We start from the raw sequence: 12,760 nt of genomic DNA on the forward strand, positions 1-12,760 counted from the left end.
TGTAGTGAAGCCTTCACACTCAGCATCTCCTTGTAACTGCCACTATATATATATATATATATATATATATATATATATATATATATATATATATATATATATATATATATATATATATATATATTCGCTTCTGTCTCCTGTCTCATGTGTGTGACCGTTGTAGCATCATTTCTACTCTTGTTTACCACGCAATCCAATTTGATAGTAGATCAGTGCAACAGAGTCATCTTTCGAAAACATTTCTGCTTACAATCACGTACAAAACGTATTGTATGCAACATTCTGCAACGTATCCATCTCGAGAAGGTAGAACTGTGGCGATCAAGGCAGCATGAGAAAAGCAATGATAAAGGAAATATTCCACCGCTCATCCAACTGTGTCATCGGCCGATGATACAGTATGTTCCAAAAGATCGGATATGTTTGTAAATGGGAAAGCGCGGGACGACCAGAAGCAACTAAAAAGCATGTTGACCATCTCAGAGCATCTTACCTTAGTAGTTCTAAGAAGTCTATCCGATCAGCAGGTTTTAAACTTCAGTTGGCAAAGACGACAGTGTGGAAGGCTTTAGAAACACATTTGCACATATAAACGTACTGGTTACAGTTGGTACATGCTTTAAAGCCAGATGACTATTTTACAACTTTGTAAGTGAAGTTTTGCAGCAAGAAGATAACTTTCTTGATCGCGTGGAGTTCATTGATGACGCAACTTTTCATTTAAGTGGGGAGGCAAATACCCGTAATGTTCGTAGTTGGGATCAGAACACCCTCACGAACTTGTGCTAGGTGAAAGATGTGCCCCAAAATTAACCGTCTTGTGCGCTGTGTCCCAACGTAAAAGTGTACAGACCATTTCTTTTCATTGAAGCTTATATGTTGAAACAATGCCACTTTCTCCAATTAGAAGGTGAACCTGAAAACTTTATTTGCCAACATCCCTCCCCTCCCCCCCCCCCCCCCTCCCTACCTACCCCACACCGCACTGACATGGTTTTGTACTAGAGCAGCTGAACGTCGACAGAACTCTTTTCCACTGGCCTCCACGTTCACCTCACCGCGATTTGTTCCTGAAGAGGTTATTGCTTCCATTACTCCAGGTACGTTAACCAAAGTGAGTAATAGTTTTTTATGTTGGATGTGCGCTTTGTAACTAAAGGAGCACATATGGAACATTTGTAAGCTAGGTTATTTACCCTCAACTTGAAATACGATTTGTTGTAAATAGTCTTATGTAAACTGTGTGTATTGTATTTGTTGTATCGAACTGGGGACCTAGAAACGACGGAGAGGCTTTGTCCCCGCCGTAGCCCTTAGTGGTACACAACCCGACCGGGGCACACATTTTCAGCTGTCCTCATCGAGGTATATCAACAACACCTGTCGGCAGCTGAAGGTTTCAGTTAGTCATCATTTATTCCAGGGAAAAGCTGCACGGTTATCCACAGTACCTGTTCTTTCGAGAACAATTGCTGTCTTCATATATATAACTGTCTCATACTTGAATTTAAAAAAGAATACATTTGGTGTTTTTTAATTCAAAAGTCAGTTTGACCACAGTGAAATCACTATTGATTTCGGCATTAGAATATGGCATTGGGAGTTATCCTCCTTTCAGAGTCGACTTCCTTTATCTATTAGCCACAGTCAAGAAGTATCTTTAAGCTACTTTCTTTTTTTAATTATCACGGTTTGAAAGCCAGTAGGTCGTGTTACATACTGATACGAAAATTTTGTTTAATCACCACAAATCTGGACATTTGATATTGAGGTACGTTAGGTATTTATAAGCAGTTTTTTAAAGCTGTCAGTGACGTGATCGAAGGACGTAACAGAGGAATAACATGGCTCACATTTGGCGACACATGGCTCTTGGTTGCATGCTGTTGTGCAGTGGTCGCTTCTTGGAACAGAGAGATGACAGAAAGGCTGTTAAGTTAAAACTCGGCAAAGAAGACGAAAATGTCAGTCTCAGACCTCGTACTAAATCGACCTTACCAGGAAGCTTGGTAACGGCAGATTCTTCTGTCGTTCCTGCAGGAGGAGCATGCCTACGACACTAATTGGTTTGGCAGCGTTGAAAGTCACTAAGATTATTTCAGGGTTCTTGTGTTTATAAACTCTTTTTCATACACGGCCAAAAGAATAGGTTGTATGTAGCTGTCTGCATCCATCATGCTGCTCCAGAAGGGATAAACGGTCACAATAACGCTGTCCAACTCTGGAAGCAGAATCGAATCTATGTGCTTTGAACGAAAGCATTTTTCCTTCGATTAAGTCTGCGGTTATCCTTCTAGAGAACTCTGGCGACCGTATTTAATTCAGCTGAAAAGCTATCAGTACAGGCATAGCAGGTCGAAGTAATAAAATGAGATATCAGCAATAAATTCATTTCAGGTGGAGTCCAACAGAGGGATATTACCAGATTGTGCCGGACTATCGTCCCAAATGTTTAGGAATCTGACATTATTGTTATTATCCTCACATATCTTCAACAACTTTCGATCCTCGTGTGATTGTTGATCTTTATGATAAAAATATAAGAAAACTGATTTATCTTGCTTAACCGCTTTCATCAATGCCATAGCGAAGCGATATGAAACAGAACGAGCACTTTAAGTCATTTATATGGAATGGTGAACTTCCATGTATTGAAAGAATTCTAGTAAAATATAGTGCATCTATAAAAGATACCTCGTACAGAACACTGGTGCGACCTGTTCTTTAGTACCGCTCGAGTCTTTTGGATATCGGGTCGGATGATTCAGAGGCTTGCTGTAAGATTTACAGAGAGTAGGTTCGATCAACGCGCGAGTATTACGGAAATATTCCGTGACTCAATTGGGATCCCTGGAGAGGAGAAGACAGACTTCTCGCGGAAAAGTACTGAGAAAGTTTAGAGAATCGGCATTTGTGACAAATGCTGACCGATCCAGCTCTATCAGTTGTACATCTCGCGTAAGGACCGTGAAGACAAAATACGAGAAATCGGGTCCCGTGCGGGAAGCATATACACAAGAGTTCTTTCATCGCTCCATTTACGAGTGGAGCGGAAAGAAAATGACTGGTAGTGGTACAAAGTACGCACCGCCACACAGCGTACTGTGCCTGGCAGATCATGTAAGTACGAGGGGCGTTTGAAAAGTCCGTCAAAAATAAAAACTACTTACGCTTTTGGGGTAAACCTTTTTTATTTTTCGACGTAGTCTGGTTTTAGACTTAGACACTTCGTCCAACGCTGTTCTAATTTGTTAATCTTTTCTGAATAATAGGAATTGTCCAAATCTGCAAAATAGCTATTAGTTGCTGCAATCACGTTCTCGTTTGAATAAAATCTTTGTCCCACCAGCCATTTCTTCAAATTGTGGAACTAATAGTAGTCCGAGGGAGCCAAGTCTGGAAAACAGGGGAGATGTGAACGAGTTGGAATCCTATTTCCATTGATTTTGCGACCGCAACTGCTAAGGTGTGTGCTGGCGCATTGTCGTGATGGAAATGGACTTTTTGCAGTCCAATCGCCGACGGTTCTCTTGCAGCTCGGTTTTCAAACGGTCCCGTAACGATGAATAATATGCACCTATAATAGTTTTATCCTTTTCCAGATAGTCGATGAGATTTATCCCTTGCAAATCCCAAAAGACAGTCGCCATAAACTTTCCAGCCGAAGGAGTGGTCTTCGCCCATTTTGGTGCAGATTCTCCCTTGGTAACTCATTGGTTAGATTGTTGTTTTGTCTCAGGAGTATAGTAATGTGTCCATGTTTCATCCACAGAGACGGAACGACGCTTAAAGCCCTGCGGATTCCTTCTGAACAGCTGCAAACCATCCTTGCAACACTTCACCCGATTCCGTTTTTGGTCAAACGTGACCAATCGCGGAACCCATCTTGCGGATAGCTTTCTCATGTCCAAATGTTTATGCAAAATGTAATGTACCCGTTCATTCGAGATGCCCACAGCACTAGCAGTCTCACGCACCTTAACTCTTCTGTCATCCATCACCATATCATGGATTTTATCAATGATTTCTGGAGTCGTAAACTCCAGAGGGCGTCCAGAACGTTCAGCATCACTTGCGCCCATATGGCCACTCCGAAAATTTTGAAACCACTTATAAACTGTTCTGATCGAAGGTGCAGAACCACCGTAATGTTTATCAAGCTTCTCTTTAGTCTTCTGAGGCGTTTTGCCTTCATAAAGTAATGTTTAATCACCACACGAAATTCTTCTTCGTCCATTTTTTTACAATCACTCGACTTCCTTGATTCACACGAATGCCAAACACAGAGAAATAGACCAATGTGGCTGAAACTTGGTGTGCATTCTTTCCGAAGATGCTACCAACAAAACATGACTTTGATAGGCGCCGGTGGTGCCATCTCGGATTATGCACGGACTTTTCAAACGCCCCTCGTAGCTGTAGATGAAGAAAAGTGCTTGAAAAAAAACTGGCGAAAGAGTATGGTACGTTTTACTTGAGTAAGAAGAAAACTTTGTGCAAGATGGCTGCCGCATTTTATGAATGTTTATTAAAAGAGAATTGGAAAATGAATCTTTGGACTGCTTTAAAAACAGTCGCACTGTATAAATAAATGGGTGACTTAACGACTGGATTGAAGAAGAAAAATCACCTTTCGGAATGGCAATGCACCTGCCCCGAAAAGTGCTTTAAAAATGGCAAAATTATATTATTAGGCTATTCACCAGGTTTAACACCTTCTTATTTTTCATAGTGTTCTCATGTTATTTATGAGAAATTTTTTGTTCTATAAATTCCTTTTGCGGTAAGATTTACACCTGTTGCTTACAGAAATCTTTCAACGAAAACGCTCTACACACGAAAGGAACAAAAGCATACCTCACGTGAAAATATGGGGCAAAAGATCTGCAGTAACACTATTGGGATTTGTAGTTGGTCAGGTGTTGCTGTTCTTAGTCTAAATTCAGATTTTGTGAAGAGAAGTGTTTCAACTGAGAGACCACCACACGTCAGTTCCCTCAAGAAGTTGTTGTTTGCAGTGTGTCACAACAGCTCGCTCGTTAGCACCAGTTATGAAAGAAGGCGTAGTTCCATACCTCACAGTTTCTGCGTATTATTTGAGTACTGAAAGTGTATTTTTCTGGAAATAACTTCTTCTGTTTGTAAATTTAAGTGTAGTTGTGAGGTATTTCCTATTCATAATAAACAACCGGCAGCTGGATTTTACAACAACGAAAGTACAAATGAAATTGTCAGAACGTCAGAGCGCTGCTGTGACAAAAGAAATGTTAAGCCTCCGCTACTGTGAATTACTTTATTGACCACGCTATATGTATCAGATGGCTAGCCCCCATCATCAGGTGTAATAATGTGAGTACGTAAGTTACTCCTATAAATGGGTAACCAAAGTATGTCGTAAATGACGATGTTTCGAGCTTTTTCTTCGAGCATTTATATTCAGCTACTCAGAACTCACTTGCTAGTGGTTATCACGTAGATGCATATTGCGTGATTTAGCGTTGTGCTTAGATTAGGGCCGATCTTTTTTTGTGATATGAATGCCATGCTGTACTTGCAAGTGGAAGTAAGTGAAAGTTTATTATACGTAATTTACTGCTACGGTGTGAAATTGTTTTATTGCTCCAATTACTTCCGTGCTGGGTATTGCCACTGCACTTATTTTCGCCCGACAGTTAGTGGCTTAAAGCTCCATCGTTTATGTCACAAAGACAAACGTTGATACCGTTTAGGAACGAGTAAAGTAATTCATGAGTTTGTGTAAACACATACCTCCTTCAGCCTTTCTCCAGGGACGACAGACATAACAGGAACCAGTAACAAGTGTTTTTCAAGTAATCGAGCATGACTTCATAAGTAGAATATTTCAAATACTCTTTAAATGTTCATCTCCCCACACCTGATGAAGTTAGCCTACCAAAAACATGTAGTGCGGTGAATACATTAACCACAGTGTTTCTGCTACATGGGGGATCAAAATTAAACTTTAAAGGAAACACACGGTAAACTAAAATTACGTATTCACTCTCAGCAAACTGCAGAGCACGAAACGCTTTATGCTCAGGAGTCGCCATTATGCTTACGTGCCCTACGTGGTGCTGCAAGCGGGAAAAAAATAAAGCAGTACCCGTGCGTTTACTTGTCTGAACCTGCCTGAGTTACTCTTTAATTTTGGCATTGAAGTAACGCTCCACAACGCTTATAGTTGATAGTATTAAGGTTCGTGACTTTGAAATTCCTTTAAGACACCCTGTATATTGCAATCCAGGTTGATCAGCGCGGTAGACTTAATGTTCATGTAAAATCCACACAACTCCCTTTTATAACCACTCATAACAAAAATATATATTCTCGCTAATCATTGCAATTACTGAATTACTGATATACCTGTGCGTCTACCTGTGGAGAAGGCAACATGCTCAACCCCTTCCCTCCGACCACAACAAATGGAGCCAAAAACTAATATCACTGAAAAAGCGGTCTCTGTGCTTCATTCTGGACAAACGGTACCTGCACGGTTCTCATGACCTGAATAAATAAACAAGCACTATTCTAAGTAAAAGATCGTGGATTCCTTAAGACTGCAACCACATTTCTCCGGCTCGTCAGGTGTTTGCATTCTTTAGGTAACCATCTGCTCAAGGTGAAGTCTCCATCAAAATTTCGAGCTTCAGTCCACATAAATTTCCAAAAATAAACTTTTCAGTGATAATTTATGTAAGAGCATGACTCAGTTAGAATGCTTAGAAATCATATATGGCTTACCTGGTGCGGGATCAGCTAATACGTGCACTCGCCTCTCTTTACAGGACGGTGTACCAGAAGGCCTTCCGCACGGTGTACTCGACTCGCTACAGCAAACATTCCTCGTTCGCCTGCTGCCCCGGCTGGACGCAGGTGAAGCCCACCAGCTATGGATGCATGCAAGGTGAGTCTCACATTCTCCACTGAGCTGTGCCGGTACTTGCTTAATTTGTGTAGATATTGTTCTAATTACTCGAGAGAAACTATGTGAAAGTAAGCTGTTCTTAATCGTTTCTCCGGTACAGATCACAGTGGCTTGATAACGCAGGTTTCTAACGATTGTAGAAGTTAGAAAAGCCATGTTATTTCATCGTAATAGTCATTAACACCAATGTTCAATATTTCCAGTCATGGTAGCGGAAATGTTATCATTTTGTAAAATTCTACCCCTGGTAAATATAACACTTGCGCCGTTGAAGTAACATGCTCAAGTTAAATAGATGGATAGACCTTATGCTTTACACATCACAACGCTGCCAAAAGTATATTTCAGAAATCTGAGGCTTTACAGTTCCGCTGCCTGTGCATATTCTTTGGGGCTAAGCAATCGACTCTGTCGAACGCCTTCCTGATAGAAGCTTGCTGAACTTCCGTTGACGACAGTGCCTGGCGAGAAAATTTTTTTGTCATAAGATCAAGTAGACTATTAATAGATTAACTACCCTCCTACGAGAAATAGGACACAACTTGTCGTTCATTTGCTCCTTCTGTTATTCCCAGAAATGAACGTGTCTGCCTTGAACCGTTCGATTAAAAGGTATAGTCACATAGTCCCATTTGGGATTCCATTCAGGTAGCAGTTGAAAAAATCTAGATACTCACTGTTACAGTTTAATGGATAGGAGCTTTGGCACAGTTAATCAAGTTTTAAATATTACGATAGTCTTGATTGGCCACATTGTGCTCAAGCATTTAATGATGGCTCTTACAGCGTACAATCTTTGCCGCCAAGCAGAAGTATGTGCAAGCAATTTCGAATGTCGTCATATTGTACTACGAGAATGAGTCAATAAGTTAGTCGAAAACTGTGGTAGAGACACTAGTGCCGCGTGTAACAGCTGAGGTTTATTTTACATTTTCAAAAGGCTCCCCCCGTAAATTTAAACACGTAATGAATAGAAACGGGGGAGAAAAGAAATTTGCGACACTATTCGATTAAAACAAGAGATCAGTGGACAGATCTCTTTCTGAGACATCAACGAATCACCAGTTTAGTATTGGAGGGACATGTGGGCGCTAAAAATCATAGAGAGACCAAGAGATGAACACAGTAAGCAAATTCATAAGGATATAGGTTGTAGCGCTTATTCAGAGATGAAGAGGCTTGGACAGGACATAGTAGCATGGAGAGCTGCATCAAACCGATCTTCGGACTGGAGACCATAACAACAACAGCAACATCCCGTTCGCCAAGATCATAAAAGCCTGCAGCATAGAGTTCTTGTAACAGCGTTCACATCCAACGAGTGATCTCTCCAGCTGTAACAAGTTTATTTGGCTCCTCACATTGCTGCAACCCACAAGACCTATGTGTTGGGCGGGTAGCGAAATACCCTTAGACAGGCAAACAATGTGGCATTAGTGGATAACCAGGATGGCCAGGATTTTCCTTGATGGTGATTTTGTTTTTTGTTGTTGTTAAATTCCGCATCCAACTCAGTACAGATTTCCATGAAACACAGTTCTAACCACATACGAGACAAATTTCACTGTCAACGTTCTCTGTGGTCAGTCCCTTGGCTCATAAAAATCGTGTTGCCGGGTACAAACTTGCGGCAAAGCTGCCATATTGGTCAGACTGCACATCATTTATCATTGGCGGATACAAGTGTTCTGCCATCTTCTTGATATGTACAGGCGCTAAATTTAAAATGATATACGGTACTCCGGCGTTTGCGACCTATTTACTGATTTACCATACCATATTTAACTGAGAAAACGATAGCAATACAATAGGCTCTCCAAGTTGGTCGCTGTTCTGCTTTAGATAACCTGAAATTCTAGTTTTCACAAACTAATTATAGTATCAGACATAAAAATATATTGCAAATACGGCAACCATCTTACACATGCCTTTCATGCAGTTAATTCATCAAGTCAAATGTAGCGCAGTCTTTCTTATAACATGCTTATGACATTAGATATTTCATACACGTTTAATAACCGTCCTCCCACAAAAATGCTGTGCGCTTTCTCGATGTTTCCGTATGTTATTTCAACTGTGGGATGCGTTTGATGCGGATCATTCTAAACAGAAGAAATCATTCACTTATTTCTCATCTGTTGAAATTTAAGGTACAGACTGCTTCAGAAAAATTGCAACTTTCCTTCCAAATTGATTTGATAAGGACACGGTTTTCAAGTATTTGCATTTGAAAGAATTAGACTAAATACGAGCACTTTAAAACGTTGCATAAATAAAACCGATATACAGAAAATTTATACATTACTTACGTTACTACGCAACTTGTACCAACATATCAGAGGAAAAATTTCATTCGCATTAACGCCAGGTCAAACCTGCCAGGAACTTTTTGGTTTTGAGCTCGTAAACGCATCCTGTATTAGTCAGTGGTGTAATCGTAGATAGTTGGATAACATAGGTATTCCAGATTGTCATTTACTTTTAATCTAAGCGTTTTTTGCTCATCTGATCATTCACTTAATTTACAAAAGACTTCGCAGTAACAGCTTTCCAGCCTTCTTGTATCCTTCTTTATAATCAGTAGTGATGGATTTTAGCTAAGCCTCACTTACGTGAAGTTTGATTTATTAAAGTTGGTTACACTGATTAATTATTAGATAAAGCTGCCTGAGTGTGGCATTCGTAAGTACACCCTACAAATTATGATTATGGATGTATGTATATATGTTCCACATCGCCTTCTAAACCACGCGACCGGTTTCAGTCACCCACCTATCAAAGGGATGGGGATGGCAGTAAAAAAGCAGTATAGATATTTTAGTCCTCCAGTATTTAAGAATGAGAGCACTTAGAGACTTGAAGTAAACATTATTCATAAATGCAAACCTTTACGAAACTTTTTCTCGCTGACTGTCCCCCCAAAATGATGAAAGGAAAAAAGTTTATCGCTTACTACATTTTTACTGTTCATACAGTAAAACTGACGCTTCAAGCATGACGTTTTAGTTTATTGCTTCTTTACTACTAATTGTATTCGTGCCACATTTTTTCAGGCGGTATTTGGATATGCCGCTGAATGTAACAGAAAAATTACATCATTGTACAACGCTTAGTTCAAGAGATATGACATCATAAACACTGAGGTACGTGAAAAACTACTGTATCATGCAAGATGTTTAAATTTATTATTTCGTTGTTACTAAGTCCATTCGCAACACTTCTCGCAGACTGTATCCACATCTGCCCCTGAATGTATCTACAAAAATATATCAATATCCGACACTTAGTTCAGGAGATATGACAAGTAATCCCTTGAGTGCGACTGCTACGGTTGCAGGTTCGAATCCTGCCTCGGGCATGGATGTGTGTGATGTTCTTAGGTTAGTTAGGTTTAAGTAGTTCAAGGGGACTGATGACCTCAGAAATTAAGTCCCATAGTGCTCAGAGCCATTTGAACCACTGCCCACCACGACGTTAAATGCCTCCTGATGGTGTTGCGGCAACGTGACACAGTAAGGAACATAAGCGGAAGAGAGACGAATGGATAGTCATCATAGCGAAGATCCACTGATATAAGCGGTTACGACAATGTGCACGATGTTGTGGCCCTGTGACTGGAAACGAGAAGCTGCTCGCCTGTCCGATAGTGCTCAGAGCCAAAGCAAGCATTGCATTACATCTACAACAACAGTTTCCGTAGTTGACTTATCATCAGAAAGGAACCCAAGGAATTCCACAGAATGAGAAAATGTGGCACATGAAACATTAGTGTTTCTGCAAGATGAGTCAGTGGAATGTATGGTATCGTATACGCTCGACTGTGTGAACAATGTACATGAGAAATAGAAGCATGATGAAATATGCTTAACAAGTGAAAGCGATACTGAAACTGGTGACGAGCCATGTAGTTCATCATCCTCGTCGGGCAGGGAGACACAAATCCTGTCTCCAGAGAAACGTATAAAGAGACAGTCGTTCTCCAAAGAGCGGGTATTAAACGTAATTACGTGCATGGAAGGTACTTCGCGGAACAGCTATGAACACTTGATCAGTAGAGGAGATGTGTTTCACATTAGTGAAGATGAACGAATGGTCCTCAGGTATGCAATTTAGAGCCCACGTTTATTGGACATTTTTTTCTCGTTTTTGTCCACACTATCACCACTGAAAGTTACCAGCCCTACACTCTTCGCAACACAAGAACAGGTACATGTATTCAACTGTCAGAGGTATCAGAACGGTTTTCGTTTATAACTTTCGACTCGCTCGTTTCCGGTACAGGGATCCTTACTTCAAATTAATACGTTTATCGTTCTCCATCATCCTAGAAAGTCTGTTACATCATCACGGAATGGCCCCGTGTATACGTACATTTACAGACGCCCGCACCTATAACTTTGACGCTCTGTAGTCTCGTTGGATGACGCTTCCGGACATGGGTTCCTACTCAAAATACGATGTACTCACTCCCCTCTACATGTCCTAGAAGTCCGTAACGGGAATTTCCGACCACCCTGTATAGTGTGATGAAGTTTAAGACTGAATTACGGGTCTTCCTGTCGGGCAACACCAACAGATCCATAGAAGAGTATTTTCACAGAAGATTATTTTATATCAACAGTTACACAATTATCGTTCATGATGTTAAACCATTTCACTGTATTACACATAAATGTACATCTCTGGCTTCTTTTACATTCCAGAAGTCACTCACCGTGTCATCCATGGAGTACGACTAACCTAATTTCACTGTAATTAGGACCTAAGGGATATACAAACATGAGCCGTAGAGAAAGATGAAATGTTTCCAGCGATGAAGGCTTCCGATTCAACCGTGACAGCACGATTAAATTAGCTAAGGTTTCTAAAGACGTACTCAGTTTCGCAAAAGTGATACTTATCAACAAGGAAGGGCGGTGAACACAAACACGGTAGACGTCTAATTTTGACTCAGTGAAGGACTATATTATCGCACCACAAATTACTAAAAGTATAGCACATACACAATTAATAAACAACGCTGAAGCAACAATTATATTTATGACGTGGTCGAATTAATTAATAAATCCAAGAAATAAAATAAAAATGCGCTATTAATGTGGTTAAATGGACGCTAAGGTATTCGGTGCAATGAAGTATCGTCTGACCTCATAAAAGTGAGCATGTACGTTCCTACTTCCTCCGCATTTAATACTTGCTGTGGTAAAGATCACTACATGAAAAAGGGTTACTGCACAGTTCAGTCCAGCTCACAGTACCGACAAAACCGTGGTGCAGCCTAAAACTTGTTCCGAGGACACAGTTAACATCGATTAACCGAGTAAGGTTGGAGCACACGTGTTGCCATGCTATCTATACTATCCGATACATTGAATATCCAGAAGAGGTTGGAGATCCGAAAAACGCTACATTCGGAACCACTAATCATGCTGTGCACAAAAGTGCTTTCTGGGTCCTTGTTGATACTAACTACTATACATTGTTTCGTCTTGTTACGGAAATGTAGTAAGGAATGTTTGACAGGCGCCATTTGTGTTCATTATGTACTCTTGCGCGCTGTCATCGTAGCACGGTACTAGTGTGTGTGCACTCATTTTTCAGTGGTACATTTATGTGTGTACCTCTCGATATTTCACAATGCATTTGCAGACAAATTTTACACAGTACTTACATCAGTTTCAAACAGTATACGGAACGACAGAGGGTAAAAATGTTTGCACAGTATCTGTTAAGTTCTTTAAAGAAACTCTCTAATATTTCTAAAATTCAAGAAAGGTTATTTTAAAATGCATATTTGCTTTAAAAACACATACA

The 12,760-nt window shown here is 40.3% G+C and overlaps 1 protein-coding gene across 1 annotated transcript in view; it reads left to right on the forward strand.

The window, feature by feature from the left end:
- The window catches only part of LOC124625300 (epidermal growth factor-like protein 8), a 188,889-nt gene that overhangs the window by 80,663 nt on the left and 95,466 nt on the right, over positions 1 to 12,760 (forward strand). Inside the window, exon 3 of the mRNA XM_047149164.1 lies at positions 6,807 to 6,925. Coding sequence (XP_047005120.1) covers positions 6,807 to 6,925 — 119 coding nt within the window. The remainder of the gene's footprint in view (positions 1 to 6,806; positions 6,926 to 12,760) is intronic.

Source organism: Schistocerca americana, chromosome 1, assembly GCF_021461395.2.
Source record: "Schistocerca americana isolate TAMUIC-IGC-003095 chromosome 1, iqSchAmer2.1, whole genome shotgun sequence".
In the NCBI taxonomy this organism is placed as follows: Eukaryota; Metazoa; Arthropoda; class Insecta; order Orthoptera; family Acrididae; genus Schistocerca; species Schistocerca americana.